General features: G+C 59.4%; 15 protein-coding genes across 15 annotated transcripts; 10 read left to right on the top strand and 5 right to left on the bottom strand.

The window, feature by feature from the left end:
• Positions 1-355: 355 nt before the first annotated feature.
• Positions 356-1,781, bottom strand: EHS24_007271 (uncharacterized protein; the record flags this gene model as incomplete). Its single annotated transcript, XM_028622643.1, has 3 exons — positions 356-550; positions 652-930; positions 978-1,781. 3 exons carry the CDS (start codon positions 1,779-1,781, stop codon positions 356-358), a joined length of 1,278 nt encoding a protein of 425 aa, XP_028477535.1.
• A 223-nt stretch (positions 1,782-2,004) lies between these two features.
• Positions 2,005-2,738, top strand: CYP10 (Peptidyl-prolyl cis-trans isomerase cyp10; the record flags this gene model as incomplete). Its single annotated transcript, XM_028622642.1, has 6 exons — positions 2,005-2,007; positions 2,048-2,083; positions 2,122-2,160; positions 2,233-2,394; positions 2,446-2,505; positions 2,544-2,738. 6 exons carry the CDS (start codon positions 2,005-2,007, stop codon positions 2,736-2,738), a joined length of 495 nt encoding a protein of 164 aa, XP_028477534.1.
• Positions 2,739-2,814: 76 nt separating this feature from the next.
• Positions 2,815-4,176, bottom strand: NSE4 (nuclear protein; the record flags this gene model as incomplete). Its single annotated transcript, XM_028622641.1, has 6 exons — positions 2,815-3,177; positions 3,348-3,357; positions 3,398-3,607; positions 3,651-3,777; positions 3,842-3,922; positions 3,981-4,176. The coding sequence occupies 6 exons, from the start codon at positions 4,174-4,176 to the stop codon at positions 2,815-2,817; spliced, it is 987 nt and encodes a 328-aa protein (XP_028477533.1).
• Positions 4,177-4,567: 391 nt separating this feature from the next.
• On the top strand, positions 4,568-6,055 carry EHS24_007268 (uncharacterized protein; the record flags this gene model as incomplete). Its single annotated transcript, XM_028622640.1, has 5 exons — positions 4,568-4,601; positions 4,673-4,899; positions 4,944-5,272; positions 5,366-5,675; positions 5,783-6,055. The coding sequence occupies 5 exons, from the start codon at positions 4,568-4,570 to the stop codon at positions 6,053-6,055; spliced, it is 1,173 nt and encodes a 390-aa protein (XP_028477532.1).
• A 450-nt stretch (positions 6,056-6,505) lies between these two features.
• EHS24_007267 (uncharacterized protein) lies at positions 6,506-6,832 on the top strand (the record flags this gene model as incomplete). The annotated part of the gene is made up of 1 exon (XM_028622639.1): positions 6,506-6,832. The coding sequence occupies one exon, from the start codon at positions 6,506-6,508 to the stop codon at positions 6,830-6,832; it is 327 nt and encodes a 108-aa protein (XP_028477531.1).
• Positions 6,833-7,391: 559 nt separating this feature from the next.
• On the bottom strand, positions 7,392-8,037 carry EHS24_007266 (uncharacterized protein; the record flags this gene model as incomplete). Its single annotated transcript, XM_028622638.1, has 2 exons — positions 7,392-7,703; positions 7,768-8,037. 2 exons carry the CDS (start codon positions 8,035-8,037, stop codon positions 7,392-7,394), a joined length of 582 nt encoding a protein of 193 aa, XP_028477530.1.
• A 567-nt stretch (positions 8,038-8,604) lies between these two features.
• On the top strand, positions 8,605-9,996 carry EHS24_007265 (uncharacterized protein; the record flags this gene model as incomplete). Its single annotated transcript, XM_028622637.1, has 3 exons — positions 8,605-9,378; positions 9,429-9,601; positions 9,654-9,996. The coding sequence occupies 3 exons, from the start codon at positions 8,605-8,607 to the stop codon at positions 9,994-9,996; spliced, it is 1,290 nt and encodes a 429-aa protein (XP_028477529.1).
• Positions 9,997-10,602: 606 nt separating this feature from the next.
• Positions 10,603-11,229, top strand: EHS24_007264 (uncharacterized protein; the record flags this gene model as incomplete). Its single annotated transcript, XM_028622636.1, has 1 exon — positions 10,603-11,229. The coding sequence occupies one exon, from the start codon at positions 10,603-10,605 to the stop codon at positions 11,227-11,229; it is 627 nt and encodes a 208-aa protein (XP_028477528.1).
• Positions 11,230-11,396: 167 nt separating this feature from the next.
• RER2 (cis-prenyltransferase) lies at positions 11,397-12,798 on the bottom strand (the record flags this gene model as incomplete). Its single annotated transcript, XM_028622635.1, has 4 exons — positions 11,397-11,667; positions 11,772-11,990; positions 12,153-12,295; positions 12,532-12,798. The coding sequence occupies 4 exons, from the start codon at positions 12,796-12,798 to the stop codon at positions 11,397-11,399; spliced, it is 900 nt and encodes a 299-aa protein (XP_028477527.1).
• A 489-nt stretch (positions 12,799-13,287) lies between these two features.
• Positions 13,288-14,637, top strand: EHS24_007262 (uncharacterized protein; the record flags this gene model as incomplete). Its single annotated transcript, XM_028622634.1, has 3 exons — positions 13,288-13,544; positions 13,605-13,992; positions 14,137-14,637. The coding sequence occupies 3 exons, from the start codon at positions 13,288-13,290 to the stop codon at positions 14,635-14,637; spliced, it is 1,146 nt and encodes a 381-aa protein (XP_028477526.1).
• Positions 14,638-14,948: 311 nt separating this feature from the next.
• EHS24_007261 (uncharacterized protein) lies at positions 14,949-16,636 on the top strand (the record flags this gene model as incomplete). Its single annotated transcript, XM_028622633.1, has 4 exons — positions 14,949-15,139; positions 15,191-15,356; positions 15,924-16,316; positions 16,364-16,636. 4 exons carry the CDS (start codon positions 14,949-14,951, stop codon positions 16,634-16,636), a joined length of 1,023 nt encoding a protein of 340 aa, XP_028477525.1.
• Positions 16,637-16,945: 309 nt separating this feature from the next.
• On the top strand, positions 16,946-18,596 carry EHS24_007260 (uncharacterized protein; the record flags this gene model as incomplete). The annotated part of the gene is made up of 3 exons (XM_028622632.1): positions 16,946-17,516; positions 17,563-17,891; positions 17,931-18,596. The coding sequence occupies 3 exons, from the start codon at positions 16,946-16,948 to the stop codon at positions 18,594-18,596; spliced, it is 1,566 nt and encodes a 521-aa protein (XP_028477524.1).
• Positions 18,597-19,663: 1,067 nt separating this feature from the next.
• EHS24_007259 (uncharacterized protein) lies at positions 19,664-20,569 on the top strand (the record flags this gene model as incomplete). The annotated part of the gene is made up of 3 exons (XM_028622631.1): positions 19,664-20,066; positions 20,180-20,259; positions 20,432-20,569. The coding sequence occupies 3 exons, from the start codon at positions 19,664-19,666 to the stop codon at positions 20,567-20,569; spliced, it is 621 nt and encodes a 206-aa protein (XP_028477523.1).
• Positions 20,570-21,081: 512 nt separating this feature from the next.
• CXT1 (cryptococcal xylosyltransferase 1) lies at positions 21,082-23,424 on the bottom strand (the record flags this gene model as incomplete). Its single annotated transcript, XM_028622630.1, has 6 exons — positions 21,082-21,207; positions 21,274-21,365; positions 21,425-22,363; positions 22,417-22,736; positions 22,806-22,856; positions 22,904-23,424. 6 exons carry the CDS (start codon positions 23,422-23,424, stop codon positions 21,082-21,084), a joined length of 2,049 nt encoding a protein of 682 aa, XP_028477522.1.
• A 1,224-nt stretch (positions 23,425-24,648) lies between these two features.
• RPB9 (DNA-directed RNA polymerase II core subunit rpb9) lies at positions 24,649-25,591 on the top strand (the record flags this gene model as incomplete). Its single annotated transcript, XM_028622629.1, has 4 exons — positions 24,649-24,677; positions 24,732-24,753; positions 24,851-24,972; positions 25,105-25,591. The coding sequence occupies 4 exons, from the start codon at positions 24,649-24,651 to the stop codon at positions 25,589-25,591; spliced, it is 660 nt and encodes a 219-aa protein (XP_028477521.1).
• Between the last annotated feature and the right edge of the window lie 280 nt (positions 25,592-25,871).

Raw genomic sequence — 25,871 nt, 5'->3', positions numbered from 1 at the left:
ATGCAGAAACAGCGTTAATGAACAAACGTGCCTGTGGGTTTGACCTGTTGATCGACGCGATGGCCAGGGAGATGCCTCGATATCCTAGACCGGCGCACACTGTGGCACTACTGGTTGCGACGGACAAGACAGTGTGTACGCATGAAGCGACGGACATGACAACAGCAGTGTCGTTTGCAGAATCCAAGTGAGATATAAAGTACTGTACAACTGTGCCTCAGGGGTTGAGAGGCATCTTCGAAGTGATGGAGAACAGGAAACTGTAACCTAATGCCGAGTTGAGAACAGGTGATGGAGTCGAGAAGACGGTGAATGAGGGTCGTTGTCATTGGGAGGTCCCAAGTGTATGTGGGTTCTAGAGGTTCTCCATGGCGACGTGCGCCTGATACTTGCCCCAGACGCGTGCGGCACGGAGGTAAATGGGGAGGAGGGGAATGAGGACAAGGGCGATGGGGAAGAGCGCCACGAGAACGATGGTGGAGAAGAGCACGACCAGCGGCTTGATGAGAACAAAGTAGGCGAGCGCAGAGTACGAGTAGTGGTCGCAGAACTGGGAGACGTGTGAGAAATTGATGCGAATGACAAACCAAGCGGGTCTGGGTGAAGCTTTCGCTTCCCAGTGGAAGACACCCAGCAACATTCCACACTCACCATGGCCCACGAACACTTGAGGAAGCGGCGATCCCAGACGATCTGGGGTTCCTCGCCTTGAATCGGTTCCCGTACCTCGATGACGCGGTGGAAGATGGGGTGGAACGCCGGCGTACGCAGTGGCCCGTGGAACCTTGCCTGCATGCGCGTTTCCAATTTGGCGGCCGAACGAGCAATGATGAGGGTGACCCACCAGAACAATGCACCGATAGGGAGGGTGATCAGGAGTACTGTGCCAACGAGCGTGCCGGCAAGGAGGAACGGCCAGATGAGAAGGTTCTGCACACCTGTTAGACAAATCCACGGTGACAACGCAATGCACGCACAAAGGGAAAGTTGAGGACTAGTAAATGCAACACTGCCTTCCAGGATGCGCTGTCGTTCATGGGATGCCAAAAGCGACGCCATCGTGTGGAGCCGTCGTCGTGGTGACCGCGAAAGATCGTACCCCATGACCACGAAGTGCTGGCCGAAGCTCCGGCCAGGAGGGGCGTTGTCTCGTCGGGCACAACAACACGTCTCCGGCGCGGCGACAGGGGTCCAAACGACGAACCATGTCGTGACCGTGGCGGCGACGTCGACGTTGACGTTGACGGAAGGGACAGCGATCCGACGGACAGTGCGCCAGGTGAAACGGGCGACGCCTCGGGGAATGTCGAAAGTGGGGTCAGTCCAACTGGACCAGAAAACGTCGATGCTCGATGCCGAGTGGCCACGGGGCCCTCATTGCTGTTGCCAGCCTCAACGTCTGCGTCTGGGGCCGAGAATGGCATGTATGGTGGCGGCTCCTCGTTTCCAGGCGGCTTGGACGGGTCCACAAGCCACAGCTGCGATCCGTCCGCCGACAGCACGTAAATGGGCTGCTGGAGACCGGCAGCAGCACTGGCGGCAAATGGTAGACCGCTCGAATTTGCCGCAGCATGCGCAACAGCTGCATGGGCCGCAGTGGCAATGTGAGTTGGTGCGCAGCACGGGTGGACATGGGTGAGCATTGGTGGCTGAGCCGACGGTTGCGCCGGTGCGGCTCCGGGGGTTCGTGGACGAGAGCGCGAGCGGGAACGTGACCGGGGTCGTTCCACCACCACGCTCGGCGCGCTGGGCGACCGCTGGAGCGTGCGCTGGGCGGACATGCCTGTGCGTGAATGGGTAAAAGATGAGAATGTGGAGGGTTGTGAGAATGGCCATGGCGACGCGCTCACGCAGCGCCATTAGAGAAGTCGCCACCACTGATAATAACGTCACTTCCGTATTGCTACACGTCATTTAAATCGCCGGAGATCAGCGACCTGAGAGAGCGAGTTCATGTTTACGACTTGTGGGACATCTTGCACCTGTCATCTTCATCCCATCGCAATGGTGAGTCTGCGTTGCCAGCAGTGCAGGACGCTTACTTTAGTCTGTCACATTACATACTTCCCTCGGAGACATCAAGGTACGTGCTGAGGTCTGGCGGTAGGACTGACGTTCCAGATCGAGGTGTTCTGCGAGGCCGTCCCGCGCACCGCCGAGGTAAGTCCAACGACCCGAGAGTCGATTATCCGCCCTTGTTAACTCTGGGACCACGCTGACGCCGCTGTTCAGAACTTTCTTGCTCTCTGCGCATCCGGATACTATGACGGCACGCTCTTCCACCGCAACATCAAGGGGTTCATGGTGCAGACTGGTGACCCCACCGGTACGGGCAAGGGTGGACAGAGCATCTATGGAGCACCATTCCCCGACGAGGTGCGGCAAACGCTCAAGGTTGGTGATGTTTTTTATGTGGATGGCATCACGGTTCTGACTGGTGTACAGTTCAACACGCGCGGTATTGTGGCCATGGCGAATGCCGGCCCGGACACGAACAAGTCTCAGGTTGGTGTTCCTCAGCTGCTTGCTGCTGACCCAAACAGTTCTTCATCACCTACGCCAAGCAGACCTCGCTGGATGGCAAGTACACGATCTTCGGCCGTGTGATCGATGGCAGCGACACGACACTCGACTTTATCGAGCGCACACCCGTCAACGAGAAGAACCGTCCTACAAAGGAGATTCGTCTTGAGAGTGTCACGATTCACGCCAACCCCATTGCCGACGCGCACAAGTAAAAGACCAGACTGTTACACTAGAATAAAATGTATACACTAGACCACATTTACAGGCTACTACCACGTCGCTACATAATCATGGCGCGCCAGAATACCAGCCGTTGGCGCCGACCTGAGTCGCCTGCGGGGCACGGTTCGGGATGGCAGACTCGGTAATGTCAAAGAGTTCAATGGCGTCCTTCCAGGCCTGCATGTCAAGCTCAATGACTGCCTGGTTCTTGGGAATATCGCCGTCGGCTTCTGGGTCGTGGGGGTCGGTGCCGCGGATGATGATCTCGCCGTCGTCCAGTACATCGATCCCGACCATGCCGTCGCGAACCAGGAAGGAGGTGTAAAAGACGTTTTCGACCGTCTGGCCAAAGTCGTGCGGGTTGACAACCAGACGGAAGAAGTTGACGCCCTGCCTGTCGGGGTCGATGCGGGCGAGGGTTTTGGCGATCTGATGTCAGTTAACGGACGCCACAGTCAACTCACATCACGAGTGTTCTTGAGTGTAATGTCCTTGCTGCCCTTCTCACCCGTGTCGACCTCTTGGGGGCGCGTCTCGGGCGCGAGGTCGGCACGGCGAGCGCGGCGCGCCACTGTACGCTTCTGGTGCTGCACACTGACCGGTCCATACCTGCGTGGGTCAACATCTATCGCACGATTCGAAGACTCACATGAACTCGACACCAGGGACGCGACGGTAGAGGCCAGCGGCCATCCATCCAATCTTGTCCCAGTCGCCGAGTGCGCCCCTGCGCGCGTGTCGCTCGGCTCGGTCAGCGCGGTGCTGGCTAGCGGTCCCGGGCTCGTCGTCCAGCTCGTCGTCGTCGCTGTTGTCGAGGTCTTCCGCCTCAGCGCGGTCCAATCCCAGCAGCGTACGGACGCTATGCCATTAGCTCTCCTGATCTTTTGAACACAAAGCCTCACCCAACAAGGAACTCGTCGACATCAAACGTCGCGCTCGAGAGCTTCATCTTGCGCACGAGGTTGGCCGCCGTCTCGGTCGTGGTCATCATGAGACGCGCATCGAGCGTCGCTAGACCAGTGTCCTTGACTGTACGGGTCAGCACACACACACACATTACCTTCCCTCCTTTCCCTGCGCCCTATCTACTCACCCTCGCTGAACAGCCTGTTCTGCTGCTTCATCATGCGCTGGAGATCCGACGCGCCAATGTTCTCAAGGTTCGTCTTCATGTCTACTCTGTCAGCATAACGGTCGCTTGGGCGTGGTGGTGACAACCGCGCGACACTCACCATCGGCCTCGTTTTGGAGGTTGCGGTAGCCCTGTCCAATCTTCTGATGCTGCGCGGGGTCCTGCTCCTCGAACACTTGCTCGCGGCGGAGCGAGTGCCGTGGGCGGCGGCGCTGTGTCTGTGTCTCGCGTCCATCGTCGTCGCTGTCTGGTGTTGGTGACCGGGGTCGGCGGCGAGAAGGGCCCGGAGCGCTCATGGTGGGCGAGGTGTGGGTGGAGGGAGGGAAGGCGAAAACAACAGAGAAAGGGTTGGACGCGTGCTGTTATGGGTTACGCGACTACCCGTCAGGTTTGATCCCGTTGTTAATGGACCCCACAGTGATTATCAACATTTCCTAATGGAACCCATTAGAGTTGGGGCCAGAAGGCCCGGGGCGTGCCTCGCTTTGCCTGTGGACGGCGATCACCACCCAAACGTTGCGTCATGGAATGCTCGAGCGGCCAGCAGCCCAGCACACGGCCAGCACTCTGCCAGCAGCCCGCAAGCGGCCGAGACTTTGAGGGTGGGTCTCGGCTGTTCTTACGACCACCTGGACATCCCCCACATTGCATCTCGTCTCGTACACATGCTCATCCTCCCTTGTCCACATGAGCAACCCCGTCGCCCGCCCCCTCGCCCAAGGTGAGTTGCTGCAGCAAGCGTCCACCCACTCTAGTCCCGGGACACGGCGCTGACATTGGGACACCATGAAGGGATCCATGCCGACCTTATCCTCGCGCCTGTCGGGGCGTCGTCGCCCTCCGTCGATGCCTTGGCGCCGCCGCAGTGGATAGACGTAGCCGATAGTGCTGTAGCGGCAGCGGCACGGCGTCTAGTCTTGAAGATTGTCGTCGCGCAAAAGAATGGTGTCTCGCAAGCGCGTCGACCGCACGATGTCGTTCGCGAAGTGCGAGTGCTGGAGAAGGCCCGCCACAGCAACGTGAGTGGTCTAGGCCCCTTGGCCGGCGTACTGATAGGTATAAGATTGTGCCGCTACTGTCATACGAGTTCAACGCGGCGCTCCTCGAACACACCCTCACCTTTCCACTGCTCGCACTGACTCTGACCGACCTGTTGGCGAGCGAGGTGGCGTGCAGACATGTGGTGGACCTGTTTGCCTATACAGCCAAGGGGGTGTTTGCCGCTCTACAGCATCTCCACTCGCTCGGCCTGGCACATCGCGATATCAACCCGGCCAACATCATGGTCGACTGGCACGGTGTCCCGCGGCTCATCGACTTTGGGACGGCCTGGGACCCCAATAGACGAGGCGATGACGGTCACGGGGGCATGAGCTGTGCTGTCGGAGCAGGGTGAGTAATCTCCTCCCCCCATTCCTTGCCTTTGGCCGTCCCTTCACTGCATTTGTGGCTTGACTTGGTATGCTAATTCAAAAAAAAAAACAGACCCTACCGCGCGCCTGAGCTCCTGTTCTCGCCACCAACATACGACGCCCAAGCTGTTGATCTGTGGGGAGCTGGTGTCTCGTTGGCCGAGTTCTTTCGCCCACGCGGCACGCGTGCGAGTAGCGTCAGCGACTTTGGCGGCAGCGACACGAGCGACAGTCCAGACCCAAGCCAGTTCGAGCCACCAGACCTCACCGGTCTGCAGTTGACCCAGCCGCCTGCTGTACTGTTTTCCTCACAATTTGGCGAACTGGGCCTCGCAGCCAGCATTTTTAGGTTGCTAGGCACCCCGACCCATGACTCGTGGCCGGTGCGTAAACGTGGGCTTGGCTCCTGTCTTGGCTCTGATCAGCTGTCATGGTCGTCCCACTTTAAGAGCTACAGTGTATGGTGTATGAAGGCTGACGGCTCCCACAGAGCTTCTCGTCGCTGCCAGATGCGGGCAAGATGCCGTTCGACGTGCAGCCTGCGCGCCTGTTACGAGACGCCCTCGAGCTGGACAACAGCGTGGGCACAAGCAGCGCAGGCACTGCCATTGTCGATTGTTTGGAAGCGCTCGTCCGCCTCGAGCCGGCGGCAAGGCGCAGTGCTACCGAGACACTGCGTGTTCTGGAATGTGTCGCACAGAACGAGGTGGCAGGTGTTCTCCAACCTTTATTGGAAGCCACTGCCACGCAGTATCGCGTCTAGGAGATACACGGTAATCTGAGATAAGGGAGCTGGGGAGAGTGAGTCTGCGGTGTCTGACTGTATCAAGGGATGACCAGGTTGGCTGTTCTGGGGTTCATTTCCTGCATTCACCATACACGCACCCATAGTAGTGGAAGTGTCATGTTACCTGTTGTATAATTGTGGTTGTTGTCCCATCTGGAGCGACCACGCTGTCACGGAATCACTCCAGCAAACTGGTACCGGTGGACGGCAAATGTGGGGTCCAATGAGGTCCAGCGTCGTGCGCGTCGTCTTGGGGAGGCTAAGTGTGGCCTGACGAAGCGTACCTGTTGCCTGTTGCATGTGGCATGCAGCCTGACAGTTAGGTTGGTAGCTGGTGGCCTGGACCTTCTGATGGGTCCGAGGCCGTCTCGAGTATGGGTGAATTGGTTGCTCAGCGACCATCGACTTGGCCGCGTGTTGTGCACCATGTGGTCTCAAACAAGGTATGACCTGGCGGAGTGCTGGAACGATCTTTTGGATATTTGGATCCTGCTGGCCCGCGGTCTTGGTGAATCGGTCAAGTTTCTGGCCGTATGGCTCTGGCCGTCAGGCCCAAATGAGAAATGGCAAGACAAAAGTGTCAGTCAGCAAACGAGTCAGCAAACGGGTGGTGCCTCTCTCCGTGTCCCGTCAGCTACGCTCACTCCTATGGAGGTGGGCAACCTCGATTTCTGTCCTCTCTCACCTCTCACCAAGGCGGTCGCTGGTGACCAAAATGTCAACAGTCTGCGTCAGGAGGCTCGCGGCGACTGAATCCTGCTCTCTGGGGACACAAGACGAGTCTGTGATCTGTCAGGCTCATGCCGCCGGACCTTGCGGCGGATGTAGGCCGAGAAACGCGGTGGCACCGAACGCCGCACGCCACCGATTATAGCAAGCGTTTCGGAATAAGAGATCAGCACGTCAGAAGACACGATACATGCAAGAGTCGCGGACGGCGGCGTGTTGTATCGCGACATGCTGACTGATGTCGGCCGAGAACGTGTCGACAGGGTGGACAGCGTTCACAGCGGTCACAGATGCGACGAGTCGAGGAGGAACACGATCACGGACGAGCACGCAAAGCGTACGCTCGAGTGTGTGGTGCCGACTCGAGCGATGAGAGTTTTGACGCCACATGTTCGTCGTGGCCACCGAGAATGAGTAGCAGTAGCAGCTCTATAGCACGAGCACAGGATACAGTGCATTTTGGGATGACTAAGTCTATATAGGATTGGGGGTTGGTATGCTAGGTTGAGCGCAAGCGCAGACAGTTGCAGTGGCAAGAGGTCGAGATCGAAGAACGATAGAGGTGATGTGCGAGTTTTCGCGCTTAGTTGTCGGGCTTGATGCCGTGCTCGAGCTCGTTCCACTCGAGCATGGAGCCAACGTAGTTGCGGACGTTGGCGTAGCCGTCCTTGCCGGCAAGCTCGCAGGCAGTGGCCGAGCGCTTGCCCGAGCGGCAGAAGAAGATGATCTTCTGGGCAGGGAGGGGCTTGGGGAAGGCAAACTCCTTCTGGAACTCTCCGGGGTGGAAGTTGGGGGCAAGGGCCTCGTCGAGACGCGAGAGGGGCAGGTTCACGGCCGAGGGGATCGAGCCGAGCGCAACCTCATCGGGCTCACGGACGTCGATAAGGAGAATGTCCTGGAAAGTAGTGGTCAGCACGGAACAACATGTCTTCGTTGTCCGGTTCGTGGCGGTGACTCACGTCGGTGGGCTGCTGGGTGATGGGCTTGAGCTCGGCGTAGGTGATGATGGGGTTGGCAGCCCAAGCGTCACGCTGGACCTTCTGCGAGAGACGGAGAGGGGTCGAGGAGAAGGCGCGGACGGGGAACACGGGGGCAGCACGAGCGACGGGGGCGGCGCGGACGAGCGACGAAAAGCGGGCGACGGAGGCGACCGAGACGGCGCGGGCGGGGTTGCAGGCGCACTCGCCCGAGATGGCGGCGCGGCGGATGGCAGTACGGATGGCAGACATGGTGTGTTGTGGTGGGCGTGTGGGGTGAGAGGTGGTCAGTGAGAAACGAAGAGAGGAGCTGTCTGGAGTCTTATGTCATTCTCGAGAGAAGTGCGTCGTGGGCCAGCAAGTCTGTTTTGGTGTGGAAATTCGGCAGATCGCGTCATCGATATGAGAGAGACGCTCAGCGCGGCCGTCGCCACGGGCGAGGACGGGAGTATTATCGCGTGGATATCGCGTGGAATTCCGGAAGCATTTTGAGGCTTGACCTCCGCGGTCGCTCCCGACAGAGACGGCGGCCGCAGCGGTGGACTCTGTGTGCATATGGCCTGTACTTTGTGCACACCCGTGGGATAGTGGTCGTCTGAAAAAGCGAAGGGTCACTCGACTTTGTCCGTCGTCGAGATCGCAGCATCCAAGTCAACACCCACACCCCGCCCGTTAGCCCACCGCGGCCACACTCCCCCCTCTCTCTCACCACCCTCTCTAAAACCTCGGCTCGTACGAGGACCGACTCGGGACACCCCCCACCCCGACATTCTCTCTCCCTCTTTCTTTTCAATCCCGACCCACACACGACCCACACAAATGAACGCTCTTGCCCCCCGTTCCCTCCTCACCGGCGCCTTCCAGCGTCGCCTCGCTCGTACTCCTCTGAGGCGTCGTGTCTTGGCTGTGGCTGCCCGTGACTTGAGCACTACCGCCCCCGTGTTCAAGCCTCGTCGTGGACCCCCAGCCATCAACCCTTATTCGAGCAGTGCGCTCGCTGCCTTCCTCGCCCGTCTTTCGCTCCCTGCCTCGGCGGACTTGCACCCCGCGCTCATGGCTGCCCTCACCCACCCTTCCTACGTTCATGTCGCCAAGAAGAACTTGAAGGAGGCGATGGACCAGTACAACAACGACGTGAGCAAGGGCAAGGAGGGTCTTGTTGAGCCCGAGCTCGAAGTCTTTGAGACCAACGAGCTGCTTGCGTCGCTCGGCAACTCGCTCCTCGGCCTCTTTGCGGCAGAAGACATTGCCTCTAGGTATCCCCACATGCCCTCGGCCGCCCTTCAGCAGGCCGTCACCGCCTATGTTGGTCCCGAGTCGTGCTTGAGCGTTGGCCGTGAGCTCGGTCTCAACGTCGTCAACCTCAAGCAGGCCTTGCCCAACAACGCCCCCGTTGGTGTCCCCATCCGTTGGGCGCGCTCCCAGTCCGAGCCCAAGGAGGATGCCGCCGCTGCCGTCGAGACCCCCGTCGCCCGCGGATACCGCCCGTCGCGCGCCGAGGACGAGAACAGGATCGGTCGCGATGTTAACACCTGGGGTGCCGGTGTCTCGTCGGTTGTCCGCGCTCTTGTCGGTCTTGTGTACCAGGAGGCTGTAAGTTGACACCCGTATTGTTCATCCCGTGTTTGGGCTGACACCTATAGGGCATCCACGCCGCTCGCGACTTTGTTACGGCTCACTTCATGAGCCGTCATGTCGACCTCACTGCCATCTTCAGCATCACCAAGCCCAAGCACGTCCTGTCGTCGGCCGTGACCAAGCACCTGGTGAACGCTGGTGTCCCCATCACCCCTGACACTGGCCGTATCCAGAGCCGGTGAGTATCCTTTGGGCAAGGGCGATTTACACGCGTACTGACTGTTATCAAGCGTCCTCGCATCGACCGGTGCCACCACCCAGGCTCCCCTATTCAACATTGGTCTCTTCCTGACCAACGGCCTCAAGCTTGCCGAGGGCCACGGTTCGTCCCTCGCCATGGCCGAGCACCGCGCGGCCATCAACGCCCTCCTCTCCCTCTTCCTCATGAAGAACACCAACGCTGGCAAGCTGCCAACCACCATGCACGCCTCGAGGCCGATTGCCAACGGCGCCGCGAGCCTGTCGACTGCCGACGTTGCAACCGAGGCGGGCTTCTCGAGCGCAGTGGGCGCGGGCGAGAGCGAGTCGCTGGTCGGACTGGGCAAGGGACTGCGGGCGGCACGGAAGCACTAGACGATACCAATCACCTCTCAGACATGCATACATTGATCACGCGACAAGGAGCAGGAGCAGGAGCACAGCGAGATGCGGAAAGTTGGCCCTGCTGGCCTGGAAATAATTGGGATCCGGTTCCGATTGAAAACCAGGCACGGTTTGGGGAACAGAGCGTGTCGCGGCCTCTGGAAGCACTGCAAGCACAAACGATTGGAAGTCTTGTCAGACAAGCGAGCGAGCAGTAGGGCAATAACTGGTATGTGGCTCTGTCTCATGTGCATGTTCTGTAGCCGTTGCTAGTGTAAACACTCCCCGTATACCCCGTAAATGGTGAACAAACCCCAATTAGACGGCAGACATTTGCTGATTGCTGATCGCTAAGCTGGCGGCCACGGGCTTTGCCGAATCGGCCACACACGCTTACTCATTTATTTCCTTTCGACGTCATTTGAAAACACTTTGCTCAACACCTCTCCATCCTCTTCATCGTCTATTCTGCTACCACCCACCCCGCAGCAAACCGGACTCCACTAGTCCTCCCTCTCACCTCCTTTTGCTACGTCTGCAAGCCTACCGCCCACCGCAGCCGTCCCGACCTTTGTCGTTGTCCTCATCCACTCCACCATGACTGCCGAGGCCCTGCCCGCCGGCCAGCCTCTGCGCACCACCAAGGAGACACACCCCAACCTGCCCCCAGGCCTCGTCCTCGGTCCAGACGGCAAGCCATGCAAGGTCTGCAACTCGTGGCAGGACTGGGCCAAGATGAAGGTCAAGAAGAAGGACGATGGCGCCGGTACGGCACCCTCGACATCCAAGACCGCAGCTGGTGCAACCGCCGCCGCCGCCGCTGTGGCTTTGACAGCCTCAACGTCGACGTCGACCCCTGCCTCGGCTGATGCCCGCGCAAACTGCCCTCCCGACACGGCGGCCCTCGGCCGCGCGACCTGGACGTTCCTCCACACCACGGCGGCATACTACCCGCTCACCGCGAGCAAGACGCAGCAAACGCAAATGCGCTCCCTCTTGACCTCGCTGCCGGGCCTGTATCCGTGTACGTGGTGTGCAGACGATTTCGGCAAGGACATTGTGGCCAACCCGCCCGACGTGACTGGCCGCGCCGGGTTGAGCAAGTGGCTGTGTGAGCGCCACAACGAGGTGAACCGGAAGCTGGGCAAGACCGAGTTTGGGTGTGGAGAGAAGAACCTGGCTGAGAGGTGGAAGGACGGACCGGCGGATGGGAGCTGTGATTGAAGCGAGAGAGGATGAGGATGTACCCGGTCGCGTCAAAGGCAGCACGACAATGGACGCAGTGTTGCGCCCACCAACCATTCTAGATATATACACATATGCATGTACACTCCTCCCGACCACGGAAACCCATGAGCTGTGTGCCGTCTACCCTCTAACGTCTCTCCGGTCTACCATCCCATCTGCCTCGCCCATACTTTTTGCTGCCAGCCCAGCAAGATGGGCAGCATGTCCGTAAATCCGAAGTCGGGCCAGTACGTCTTGACAAAGTGGATCTGCGTGTCCTCGGCACACTGCCACATCATGAAGTCGCTCAGACGCTTGACATCTGACGTGCGTATCAAAATGTCCAGCTGGCCCGGGTGCTCGATCAGCGGGGAGACGTCGGCGGCAGATTGGGAGGTAGCAAGGCGGTCAAACAGCTCGTCTGATGTAAGATCGCTGGGAGAGTCAGCTGTGGTTACGAACAGATGGGAAGGAAAGTCGACGAGGTGCAATTCCAACGTCTCACACCTCTAGCCTCCCCAGGCACTCGGCAGACTCACTCTTCCTCAATGACACCCGCCCTGGCGTCGGCGACACCCTCACGCACCGCCGTGGTCATCTCGTCGCGGCTCGCATAGGGTCCGCACACGTTCAACACGCCATTCACGTTGGCGCTGGTGGCGACCTCCATCTCGCGCAGGGCGGCCTGCATCTCGGGGCTGAGCAGGTCCATGCGGCCAATACACCTCAAGCGAATGCCGTGTTGTTGCAGGAAGCCACTGGCCCGTTAGCACAAATATACGGGGAGAGTAGAACGGCGAGGTTGGGATTGGAACAGGTTGTGCTTGCTCTTGACTCTCGCTACCTGCGATCCGCAAGCCTTCGGTCACACCAAGTCGAGGCAGCTGGCGCGACCTCGACTCGTTCCACTTCCGACTCACTCTTCCTGGCAAATCTCCCTCAGCGAGTCCCTCGCGAGCGTCATGATGGCGTCGACCTCCTCTGGTGGGCGGTTAAAGTTGTCGATCGCAAACGCGTACACGCTGACAACAGGGATACGGAGGCGCAGGCAGAGGCGGAGTGTCTGGGTCGTTAGCCGAGGTCCACTTGGGTGTGTATGTGTACGGAGCAAGGGGTGCGACAACTTGCCTCGGCAGGACGCTGCTAAGAGCAGCATGCAAGTGGCTCCACCATGGCCGCCATGGAACTGTCTTAAAGCGCACCGATGCAGCTCCAGGGAAGCAGCAGCGTTCCAGTGTTCCCGCCGTCCGTGCAGCTACGCTCCCCGCACTTGCGGCACCCAGCTTTGGCACAACTCACGCGCTTGAGGCTCTCGCTTCCTTGTTGGTGTCCCTTAGCCACCTTCTGTCCTCTCAGACGGGCATACCGCCTGTTGCCATCCATGACGAATCCGATGTGGTGGGGCATGGGGCCGAGCGCGAGTACGGCGAGCAGGATTGTGGTGAGGAGGGCATGGAGCCGGTGGAGGACCCAGGAGATCGGGTGTAGCAATGTATGGATGAGCGGCTTGGAGTTTGGGTCTACGGTGACCTGGCCTTTGACTTGTTTCCTGTGTTTGGGCCCCATGGTGTGTGCTGTTGGGACTTGTTTAAAAAAGAAATGAGAGCGACAGATGTTTGAATGAAAGAGCCGAAATACAATTTCCACGTCGATAATAATTATGGAACATGTGTCTGCACCGGCTTGACGGCGCGCAGCACCCGCGCAGTTAGCCGGCGACGGAGGGAGATCGACGCGCGCGCCACTTGCTCGGAACAACTGGGGGCACACGGCGCGTCGACGGACGGACCCACGCGACACCCACGTGGAACAAGCTGGGGCGGCGCAGGCGGCGGCCGTCCGACAGACGCCGAAGATTGCGACCCAGCGGTTGTTTCTCATCCATCATCTACATCCCATCCCACAGGACACCGTCGTCTTTGTTTAGGCGCTTGCTTGTCTTACATACACGCACAGCAACGTGTCCACAGCTCCACTCTCAATTCATATAAACACACCCCCAGACTCTGTTGCCGCACGACGGCTCTCGCCACCATTCTTTCCACAACCCGCACCATGTTGAGGCGACGCCTCTCCGCCGGAGCCCTTCGCCAACTCCACTCCCAGGCCAATGCCGCTCGCAGCGGACCCGCCGTCACACCGGCTTCCAAGCAGGCCCGCGCTACCATCACCCCCGGCCAGTCGACCACTACCCAGAGCAAGTCGCTCGCATCGGGTGTCCTTCTCGGTACCCAGCGCAACTGGAAGGGCGAGAACGTTGCGACTCTCAAGGCTGAGCTCAAGCGTCGTAACTTGAGCCAGCTGGGAAACAAGTGGGTACACCTCGTCATGGAATGAGATGGAACACACCGAACACACCCACTGACCTATAGGTCCACGCTGATTGCCCGTCTCACATCTGCTGAGACTTCGGCACTCCTGCCACCGGTCCCGCCAGTTTCCAAGGCTGCTCCTCCTCGTGCGCGTCCCGTCAGCACCACCACGGCTGCCGCTGCCCCTGTCGCTACCAAGCCCGTTTCGTCGCCGGCGCCATCTACCCCGCGCGCGGTCCCCGAGGCTGCCAAGGTTGGCAATGTGCTCTCCACTGCCGGCGACAGTGACGTCGAGTCGACGCCCACTCTTGTGGAGCCTGCCGAGGTTCCCCAGGAGGTTCGCACGTCTGCGCCAGGTATCCCTATCAAGCCCGGTACCATCCCGAGCAAGGCTCTGGACATCAAGTTCCCTCAGCCCAGGCCTGATGCTGAAGTGGACCAGACCATTGTGCGTATATGCCAACAAGGCATCCACCCGTAGATAAGACGGCCTGTGTGGCGACAATTTTGAGACGCGAAGCTGACGAAGAACCCTTTGCGCGATACGCCACCGCCGTCACCTGCTACAAACACACCCTTATCCACTTTCTAGCCTGGTCTTCCCCAAGACTTTACCATCCGTGCCAAGCCCGCGCAGCCTTCCACCCAGTCGACTGGCCCCACGGTCGTGACCGTCGCTTCTGCGTCGACCCACCCCGCTGGTGGTCCCGTGTCGCCTTCGAGCGAGGTGTCAGACAGCCATGCGCTGGAGTACGACCCCCGCCCTGACGAGGCGGCCCTGTTCAACCGCGAGATGGAGTCTGGCGCCATTGCCGCCGACGACACGCTCACAGCACTCAAGATGCAGTTCCCCGACATTAAGATGCCCGATATCCAGAACATCGACGAGGTCGTGTACCAGCCCTCGTCGCGCCCCCTGAACGACGAGGAGCGCAGCGGTGCCTACCTCCTTGTTAGCGGTCTGGTAACGGTCGTCGCCGTTGGATGGATGATTGAGAACTCGAAGAGCAAGAAGCGGGCTGCTGCCAAGGAGGCCCACGCTCACGGCGATGCCGCCGCTGCTGCACCTGCCAAGAAGGAGGAGAAGCACTAGTGTAGCTGTAGACACCCCGTTGTGAAATATGTGACCACCTTTCTTCAACAACGCCGTGTATGAGGTTCCCGGATAGCGAGGGTCATCACCTGGCAGCACGTTGTCATGATACTCCACCATATACCGGGGGTGGAGTATCATCATAACACGGGGGTATATTTGCAACAGCGCATGTGGCACACCAGGGTAAACACTGTAGCTGCTGGGACGTGTGACGACAGAGGGCCAAGACGGGGAGAGTAGTGGATTGAGCGAGTCGTGAGGCCGGCAGGTCTGGACTTCACTTTCCGTGAGTGGTGTGCCAACGAGCCATGACACCATTCTCAGGCCAACCTTGCCAACGACGGGAAACCGTCAAGGGCTGTTACCGTGGCCCGATGACATTGACCGTCGTCATTGCCAGGAACCCCGTAGCATCCTCTCATCGTCATGCTACCGGCGTGATATACCTGGTGACTGGTTGTGGCAAGGCTGTCGGTGGGCAGAAACAGACATACGGACCGTGAGCAGCTCTCATGTCATCATCGCACCTTCCTCACCTAACCATTTATAGGGTGTTTCTTCAGCTTTCTTCAACTGTCACCCACCCACCAGCTATCATCAACACGATCTCCACAATGCTCACTCAACGTCTCGCGACCCACGCCATCCGTCAGCTCCACCCGGTCTCCCGCTCGGCTTCCGCCTCGGTTCTCACTGCCATCCGCCTCCAGCCCACTGTGAGTTGATAAGAAACACACGGCCAACGGCCGCCACTGTTGGCCGTCGACGATTATCCCATCTCCCAGTAGTGTTTCCTCGTCGTCACGCCGTTGCGTCCAGTAGTCTGCAAATCAGACAGATTCTTGCCCACTAGAACAAGTGGTGCTGGCTGTTGTTGAGCGAGAGGCCAAGTGCTCCCACAGCCGTGAGATACTGGTCCAGCCAGAACGCAATGTTCTCGATGGTTCCTTGGACCGTGAGCTTGCTACTGGCTGAGGTTGGATTGAACCCGAAGGTTGCCCACAGCGTGGGAGGCCAAAGGAGGTTAAGGGGTGCCTCCAAGCGACGGCTCTAGTGACCGCTGGCCCCGCAGGTCGGATGATGATCTTGGTGCCTGGGTTTTGACGTAGCATGTTGCCTCAATTCGGCTGGAGCGGCGCAGTCTTCTCAGTCTAGTCTCCTGGGTGCCACACTCTGGGTCAACTTCCGATATCCCACAGGCATCCCGTGATCCAGTTCTGGCAGCTTCTGCGGGTCACCTTCCGCATTCCTGCCCACGATGCAGAAACTGATGCCATAATCAGCCTCGCCAGTTTTCGGTTACGGCTCGCTCGCAGGACAAGCCCAAGTCGGCGGCCCAGAAGGCTCGCGAGAAGGTCGAGGCCGACGTTGTGCTCGACTCGGCCCTCCCCTCCGACCTCCCTGGTGCCATTAAGCCGGACGCGCCCAAGTCCCCCCTGGACAAGCTTCCCGCCGGCGCCCGCGCTGTCGCCGACCTCGAGCTAGACTCGGCCCTCCCCTCGGACCTCCCCGACGCCGTCAAGGCTGCCAAGGAGACCGCTCAGAAGATTGCCGGCGACGTTCAGCAGGCGGCCCTGGCTGGCGCCAAGTCGGCTGCCGACACTCTTGAGCAAACTGCGGAGGCCGTTCAAGACGCTGTCAACAGCAAGCAGCAGGAGCAGTCTGGCAAGCGCGAGGTGCGTTACACAAGTTCGGCGGCCTCGCTGCCGCCGAACTCGAGCAGCTTTCAGGCCTTCCCCCGTCCGACTTTGACAACACCAAGCTCAAGCCCGGAGAGTATGAGGAGGTAATTGTGGATGCGCCCCCACCGGTCGTTCAGACCACGCGCAACCTCCTCCTCATCTCGGCCCTCCTTGGTGTCATTGCTGGTAGCCTGTACTGGTCAAAGAACGGGAAGAAGATTCAGGAGATTGAGGAGAAGAAGCTTGACAAGATGGAACACGAGGCCGTTGCCAGGGCCAAGGCTGCCGCTGACGCCGCGCAGTCCAAGAAGTAAATCCGATTACCGTCCATTCGCCCTCTTCTGAACCCAGCTGGGAGTGGAAAGTAGAAGGCTTTAGGAAGTGAATTATGCACTGAAGATGTTGCTGTGAGCAATAGGTGGCAGATGTGAATACGGTTCCCAAGCAATGAGTTGGGTGTAGATTCGGGGTTACGTAACACCTTTGACCTCCACTCTGATTTAACGAGATTAATAAATCCACCTCATTTCCCACGTGGAAAAGTTGGAGGATGATCTTCGAGCGCCTTCAAGCGACGTTCTGTAGCCATCGACGTTCAACAACAACCACTCTTACCCACAACCATGGGCAAACAGACCAAGTCCAAGCCCACCAAGGGTGCCAAGGGCGCCGCCCCTTACGGCAAGAAGCCCTCTGGCCCCAAGAAGGCGACCGTCGAGGTCACCTACGAGGGTCAGGCCAAGCCCGCCGCCGCTCCCAAGGCTGGCAAGAAGGCCGCCGCCGAGGCCAAGGCTCCCAAGGCCAAGGCCGACAAGCCTGCCCCCAAGGCGGTCAAGGCCGAGGGCAAGGCCGAGGGCAAGAAGGACAAGGGCAAGGCCCGTGCCGCTTCCCCCGAGGCTGAGGTCGACGTCGAGGATGAGGAGGAGCTTGTCGACGACGCCCCGGCCCCCACCTTCAAGATCATGGCCGGCTCGTACGAGAAGCTTCTCTATGGCCTCGAGGGCAGCTACCCCGCCGGCTCGGACGTTCCCGTCCTTGAGCCCATCTTCATCTTCCCTGCCCACATGGCTTGCGTCAAGGCCGTTGCTGCTTCTGCGGGCGGCAAGTGGCTCGCCACCGGTTCCGAGGACGAGTTCATCAAGGTCTGGGACCTGAGGAGGAAGAAGGAGGTCGGAAGCCTTAGCCAGCACACTGGTGAGTTAGACGGTTCTCAAATTAGGCAGCCCAACTGACATACCAGGCTCCATCACCTCGTTGGCGTTCCCCTCGTCGTCCCACCTGCTCGCCTCGTCCGACGACTCGACCATCTCCCTCTTCCGTTCGTCCGACTGGGCGCTGCTCAAGTCGCTCAAGGGCCACTCGGGCCGCGTCAACCACGTCGACGTTCACCCTACTGGCCGTGTCGCTCTGTCCGTCGGCAAGGACCAGACCCTCAAGATGTGGGACCTCATGCGCGGCCGTGGCGCTGCCTCGCTGCCGCTCGGCTCTGAGGCAGAGCTCGTCAAGTTCTCGCCCCGTGGTACCCACTTTGCTGTTCTCTACCCCAAGAAGGTTGAGATCTACTCTCTGGTAAGCTTTCTTTGTTTCGCAAACTGAGCTAACAAACAGACCCTCAAGCTCATGCACACCCTCGAGACCAAGAGCAGGTTCAACCACCTCCTCTTTGCCGACGTTCCCGGCAGCGAGGCCGAGCTCCTCTGCATTGGTACCGAGAAGGGTGTCGTGGAGGTGTACGATGTCGAGATTGGCCAGGCCGACGATGACGAGGATGACGAGGATGACGATGAGGAGGACGAGGACGAGGAGAACGCCAAGGGTCCCTTTGCTATTGTTGACCGCGTCGCCACCCTTGTCGGCCACACCAACCGCATCAAGGACGTGTCGTCCATCAACTTCACCGCTCCCTCGGGCCCCACTGTTCTGCTCACCACCGTGAGCTCGGACGGCTTCATCAACCTCTACGACCTTGCCGCGGCCCAGGACGGTGCCGAGGTCCAGCCAGTGGCTTCGTACGACACCAACAAGTCGCGTCTCACTTGCGTCTCCATCACCGACGGCGGTGCGCCTCGCCAGAAGAAGAGCGTCGCCGTCGCTTCGCAGGGTGGCAAGAACGGCGGCGCACGGTTCGCCGTTGAGGATGACGAGGATGAGGAGGAGAGCAGTGACGAAGAGGAGGACGCACAGGACATGTACGATGTCTCTGACGCCGAGGAGGAGGACGAGGACGAGATGGAGGTCGAGTTTGAGGATGAGGAGGAGGGTGAGGAGGAGTAGCTGCATTTTTAGAAACACATATGTAATGGAGCTTAGCATCTTGTCTTGTGGTGGCCGGTCTTGGGGGGGGGGGGGGGCGAGTGATCTCTGAGAGCAGCGGGGTGCTGTAGATCGGGTATGGAGTGCCCGACCTTGCATGTGTGCTTTGTGTAGGAGTTCCAACCGGCAAGTCACGCTGGCCAGCTTCTCAGTCAGAAGCAAGGATGCACAATGTCAGTATAAAATCACATACCGCCTGCTTGCAGCTGCTTGGGTTCCAGCTCCGCCGATGACAGTAGGGCGCAGCCAGGTAAAAACACAGTGGAATGAAAAGTGCAAACGTTTCCCTCGACGTAGTTGGTTTCTCGGTTCATGCAAAAACACACTGTGATGAAAAGTGCAAAGAATTCCCTCGACATCGTTTGTTTTTCGGTTTATGGACCAACGGCAGCCGTGACCGCCAGACCAATGACCGCCTGCAACCACTGAGAGGAGAGGACCTGCGTTCGGGAACCATTGATCTGTAAGCCTCCTTATGTGGGGTGCTAGCTTGTACGCATGCCTTCAGCCAGAAGCGCCTGCGCAAGTTGCACGTCACTGCAGTACATAAATTGCTCCACCGATTGGCAAGGTGTGGTCGTTCCCAGCAATCTCACCGTCCATAGATCTCACGATCTCACCTGTGAAGGCCTCATTTCATGTGATCTGTGACCTGTGGCTGCCCTGGTGCTGGAGGGTACAAGAGCCGACGCAGCTCGAGCAGCACTGGCGCACTGTGTGAGGAGGTGTTGAACCGCAAATAAACTATTTTTCTCGCCGGCTGCACTGCCTTTTAACCTTTTCTTTGTTCTTCTGCCGTGCTTGATACCACTCTCCTACAGTCCCGATTCCTCAAACCACTCATGCTCACTCACTTGCTTGTCGCTGCCAAACTCGGACGTCTCACAGTCAAGCTAGTTGCACCCCCAAGCCGTCGCCACGGAGCCCTGTTTTGCCACTTTATCGCAAGCCAATTACACTCGGTGGAGGTGTCACCAAAAGTCCACAACACCCACTCGGTCTCTCCATCGGACAACAACAACAAAAAAATGGCCTGTATCACCCGCCTCCGCGCACCCCTGCGCACCCTCACGCTCACCGCGCGCGTAACCCCGGCGCTCGCGCGGGCCAACTCGACGCTCGCGCCTGGCTCGTCGCAGGACCCGTCCCACCCGCACCTGTATTACCACCCGTCGCCGACGGGCGCGACGACGCCGACGCACATGACCTTGTCGTTCCTCCCGCGCCCGCCCGCAGTGGCCAGCAGCAAGTGTGTGCTGGGCACGCTTCCGGCGCTGCCTGATGCCGGGCTGAACGACTTTGTCGAGAACCGGGCGTTCCGGCCCCTGCTGCATGCCGCGCTCAAGGACGGGCTGGCGACCGCCGGCGTCGCCGAGACGGTCGAGTACGAGGCCCAGATGCGGCCCGGGGACGGATACATGCACGTCACTGGTGAGTTACGATTCGGGTATGACTTGCGCGTAGGCTAGTTTGGCGGTCGACGTCGTCCACACGGTTCAGACTCGGACGCCGAGTTAACAAGGGACAAGCTAACCCCCCCTCAGACGAGCGCGCGGTGCCCCCCGCGGGGCGGATCGGCGACACCGAGGACCTCATCGCGAGTGTGTTTGTACAGGATGGCAAGGTGAGTGTATATTCAAACGATGAGGTGGTCGCAGACGGGCTGCACGTGCTGTCTGGTTAGGGGAGGACAACCCAAGCCAGCTGTTTCTCACCGGGCCAGGCTCACCCCACCCTTCTGGTCATCTCCCACTGTCTGCTGCAGCTGCGCCTGGCTGAAGCTGACTTGTCTCCAGATTGTGGCGTCCACATACGAGCCCTCCCCGTCCTACCGCCTCGTCACGAACCGCGGCGTGCTCCTGCTCCCGCGTGGGCTGGACACACATGTCATCAAGGCGCTCGAGAAGGTCGATGCCGAGGAGCGCGGCGAGTAGAGTGTGCCACGAACGTGCGCATCGTAGACATGGGGGACATAATGGGGATGATCAAGGAGGGAAGCCGGCAGCCAGTCAGTCATATGCATTTACCACTCAGCACATCCGAGGCAGCGTGTCCGTGACACCGGCGCGCAACTGTGTCTCCCTCTCGTTAGCACCACTTGGCCGCCTCTATCTGTTCTGCTCGCGATCCCCAGCCCCTCGTACACATGTAAAATGCCAATTGCATCGGCTGATGCCAGATGATAGATGTACTTGTACAGCGGCCGGCCATGCCTTGCCGTGCGTGGGTGGGTAAAGGGGGGGGGGGGGGGGGGGGGCGCTTCTACGCTACGGCAGCGCGTGTCTTGGTCTTTGGTCTTGTCCTGTCGTGGTCCCTAGAGATGGAGTAAAAGATTGAGAGATAGAAAAGAAGAGAAAAAGTGTTCGGTGTTCTTGTATGGGTATGTGTTCGTGCTAGGGTAGGTGGTTGTGTGGTTGGTGGCTGCGTGTAGAGGGTGTGGCGGCGATCAAGACTCGATGCCGGGGAACGCCTCCATCTTCTTGACACCGTCCGCGTCGTCGGCATCATTGCCAAGCTCGAGCTTTGGCAGCTCAACCTTGGGGTCGCGGTGGTAGTCCTGCAGCACAAAGTCCTGCTCCGTTAGCGTCGTCACATGTCTCGTGAGATCCAGATCCAGGTCCCGGACTGCGCCACTCACCATTTTGCCAGTGTCGCGGTCAGGGGACATGAGACGCGCGTACTCGAGGTACAGGCGGAACATGTAGATCTGCAGGTCCTCACGGCGCCAAGCTAGTGGGTTGGGTAAGCAATGTTATCACACAGGAGATTCATCGGTCACGGTCACTCACTGCGCTCCACCCAGCACTGGCCGTTGAGAGCGATACGCCTGGCAACCTCGTCGTGCGAGCCCTTGCCTGACGGAGTACCACGGAAGAAGGCGAGGATAGAGTACAGGTCCGAGTAGTCGACCTTTGTAGGGACGTAGGCAAACCATTCGGGGAGGTGGTGCGAGTTCCACTCGGGGAAGAGGGTGGCCTTGATGATCACGTTGAGGCTCGCCATGAGACGCGGGAAGCGCGAGCTCCACGCGTTGCCGTCCACGTCAAGAATGTACTTGAACTGGTTGGCCTCCTCCATGGGTGCCTCACCCGCAAAGTCAATCTCGGCCGCCATCTCGTCGCAGGTGCCGTCGCCCTGGTCGCACTGCCACGGGCCCGGAATGAGTTTGGCGTCCATGTAGTATTGACCAAGATCGCGGAGCGAGTAGCGCGTCATCGCGGCGTGGCCAGACGCATCGAGCGGCGACAGCACCTCTTGCACCTTGCCTGTCTTGTCGTTGGCAAGCCAGTGCAGGCGCTCGCGATGAGACTGGCGCCACTTGGCACCGTTGCCCTTGTTGTGCTGCAGACCAGTAGCGCGTCCACGCCAGTAGACCTTGCCGCTCTTGTCCTTCCATGCCGGGTCCAGGCCAACATCGTCGCGACGGCCGTCCCTACCCACTGGCGTGATGGGGATGTCGCCGTTCAGGATCGTCTTGGAGGGCACAAGGATAGGGTACAGCTTGGTGTGAGGCTTGGGCTGTGTATCCTTTGTGTGCTTTTCGAGCAACATGCCGTGGTTCTCCATAAGCGACGGGTGGTCACATGGGTTCATGGTGTCGAGGTGGCGGGAAATGAACGTGTCGGCCGCCGGGGGCTCCTCCATTCCACGGTTGAGGGGAGAGGTGGGCGAGCATGCAGCTTGCCAGTTCTGCTCAAAGCGATCAACCTCCTCAGGTCCAGTGACGACTGAAAATACATGTCAGCGATGTACAGCTTTGGTGATAGCCTTGGGGACTCACCCTTGTGCGCCAAGGCGGCATTCACCAGTGCGTCTTGGCGCTTGTAGTCGAGCAAAATGCTTGGCTGGTCATGGATTGAAAACGTGGCCCGGAACGACGGCAGGAGGCCGATGAACGGCTCCATCAAGTTGATCTGTGCGTCGGCACGGGGACGCGACGCCCACCACCTGTCACGGCTGTAGTTGTCGTTCCACTGCAGCTCGACCTTGCCGTCGTGTACGATGAGCGTAAATGTCTCGGCGATACCCTCGGCCTCTTCGCGGCGCGTCTTGAGGAGCGGCAGAGACATGCCGTAGTAAGGAAGCAGGGACTCCATGATGCTGTGTGCTCAGGTCAGCCTGTGAACCTGTGTGAACCCTTCCCCCTTCCCACACGGGCCGGAGACGTACGCATCAAACTCGTCAATCAGCAGCGCATCGTGATCCTGGGCGAAGAGCCACCTATTATTATTAGCGTTGCTACTGCGGGGTTCCTTTGCACTGCGCACCAGTCATCAAATCCCTTGGGTGGTGGACGTCCCCATTTGGCCTCGTACTTGTGGACAGCCTGCTCGAGTGTCTTGCTCTGCGACTCGACGAGCGTGGTCCACTTGCGCTCGCCCTGGTAGAGCAGGCCGAGGATGGGGTTGATACGGCTACTGTTGGCCTCCTGGGCGGGACCGCGAACAATGCCTGCAGACTCTTCCTCGAGCACGAGCTCCTCGACCGCTTCCCGCTCGCGCGCACTGAGGGCCGCAAATGGCGACAGGAAGCGACATTGGCCGTTCTCGTCGAACGCACTTGGCCTATCGGGTACGTCCTGGAAGATGGGTGGGAGCCATTTGCTGGCACTCCATAACGACGAGTCGGGCTCGTGGTGCGTAATGTGCGGCGTCAGCACTGGGGGCAGCGTCCTCGGCGCAACAAGGCTCAGGACAAGGAAGACGGCTGTCGAGACGCCGAGGACGAGCAGGACTCGTCGAGGCAATGGCAGTCCGCGCCCCCGCAAGAATGGGAGGTTGACGGCCATGGTGGTTGTTATCGTTGGCCGGGTCTCAGAGGTCTAATCGGCGCAGTCGAGATGAGGAGGAGAGGGGGACGGGGGAGATGGGATGTCAAAGCTGCTGCCAGCGTCGGGCTGTTAAAGCAGACACTAAGCAGCGCACAGCCTCTGAGACAGTGGACGTCGTGTGGGTTGTCGACAGACCGGGCCGCAGTGACAAGCGAGTGTGTGTTGGCGATGCGATACGGCGTGGACAGGAGACGACGCGTACGAGCGAGAGCAAGAGCGGGATGCGACGCGCGGTGAAAAGAGAGTTGTGGTCTCGTCCAATTCCGGCGGGTAAACGGTTTTTTGGGTTTAATGAGTTCGAGTGTTTGTGAGGCAAGATGTAAAAGACAAACAGCAAACCTGCTGCTGGACGAGTGGTGTGTGCGATGTGTGGACGACAATGGGCGGCGTGCGCGTGTGTGTGAGAGAGAGGGAGAGAGCGGGCGGCGGCGGCGGTGGCTGCGCGCGAGACAGAGGGTGTGAGAGCCCGAGAGCCGGCTGTGCACAGGCAAACACGGGATTGAGGTGGTGGTGGGAGTGGCGTTTGTAGGAATTGTCTCTGGTCGTTCGTGCCGAGGATGCGCAAGACGGTGACAAGAGGCCAAGAGGGCGGACGGCGGGAGGCTCGGGTGCCTCCTGCACGTCCTGTGCACGTCCTGATGCGTCCTGGGTGTGAGCATGTGAGTCCTGGGTGTGGGGCCTGGGTGTGTCTCCAAAGTTGTGTCCACTGCTCTGCTGTTGCTCTTGTCCTGCTGCTGTGCCCATGCGTTTACCCGTTTGACGCCTCAATCCCAACACCCTAGACCAATTCCAAAGATTGGGGTCGACACACCTTCTTTCGCATTTGGGCCCTTTGCAGAGATGCCGGCACGGAGCACGTCTAATGAGCCAAATCGCCAAATGGACAGGTAAGTCGCAGACCTTAATCGCAAAAGGTAAATGTAAAGACTTTTTTTCCCGGGAGGGGCAAGGCCAGCATGGCTGCATGGCTGCATGCAGCGGTATGGCTGATGATCAGGCACTCGGAAGTCAAAACTGGTTAAACTGGCCAGCGCTGACGATTAGGTGCTGCAACGGTGTGGCGAGCCTACGTGTAAACAATTATGCACGCCTAGCGTTCCTGGCCGATCCCATCCACTTGAACACATCTCGCTTCAACACAACCGCGCCGCTCGACATTGAGTCACCAACAACAACTCCACCATGCCCACCCTCAAATTCTGCGGCGAGTGGTATGTACATCCTTCCCAGAGTCTGAGAGAACCATATAGGCTGACAGTGTACAGTAACAACCTCCTGTATCCACGAGTACGTCCCCTTTTCACTCCTTCTGGCGCGAGCCCGATGGACAAACGGCTCTCTCGCGTTCCATCCAGTGTTTCCTTATGCTGACCCAACTGATCAGTCGGACAACAACTCGAGGATCCTCCTCTACCAATGCCGTAACTGCAACTACGCAGAGAACGCGACCTCGGACCCCGGATGGGCTCCTTGCGTGTACAAGAATGACCTGTTGACGGTCGCGAGGTGAGTTACAGACCAGCAGTTGGAAGCGAGCACACGACAATGGCATTGGAACTTTTACGGCGGTGATGGGATCCGACAGACACAGGCGGCCGTGTATCAGAGGACCTCGTGCAGTTATGTGTGCTGGGGCAGCGGGCAGCAAGTCGAGGGTGGTCTGTCTGCCTTGGAGCGAAGGAGTGGGTGGCAACGATGTTGGAACGACGTGGTGATGGTTGGTCATCACCGCCTGCCATCGCTTTCCACTCCCATCGTGGCGCTCCCTGCAGCGGCAAACACACCATCGGCCCGTGCCAGCTCCCACTACACACCGCACCACCAGCCTACGGCCCCAATCCCCGATCGCTCCTTGCTCGTCCTTGGCTCGCATCCTCATCCTCATCCTGTCATCCTCCCTTGCGCAGACACTGACCCCTCTCCCAGAGAACAAGCCGGCGAGACCAAAGACCTCGAGACCGATCCTACTCTGCAGCGCTCGCCCATCCAGTGCCCTGTGTGTTTCAAGAGCGGCGCCGTGTTCTACCAGGACCAGGCCAAGCGTCAAACCACCAACATGACCCTCTTCTACCACTGCATCCACTGCAAGCACCTGTTCCGCGACCCCAACATCAAGACTCGTTAAGGAGAGAGGGAGGGAGGGAGAGTGGGAGAGACTGGAAGAGGCAGAGAGAGAGACTTTCTGAGCGAGATTTCCGACACAAACCTAGAGGTCGAGAAGAGCAGCGAGAGAGTGGGACTCGGGGGGGAGCGATCGCGCACAAGGTCGAGACCCACCATCCCCACTCCTCCATCTAGATCCACGACGGCCCGATATCGCCATTGGTATACCACACATATGAGCATGCACTGTATAGTAGCCCGAGCAACGAGGTCCGTCTGCTCCGCCTGGACAGGAGAGGGTG

The sequence above is a fragment of the Apiotrichum porosum genome (genome assembly GCF_003942205.1).
Source record: "Apiotrichum porosum strain DSM 27194 chromosome Unknown scaffold_4, whole genome shotgun sequence".
NCBI classification, from domain to species: Eukaryota; Fungi; Basidiomycota; class Tremellomycetes; order Trichosporonales; family Trichosporonaceae; genus Apiotrichum; species Apiotrichum porosum.
Note: the sequence above shows the minus strand (reverse complement) of the source record. Positions and strands in the feature narration are given on the sequence as shown.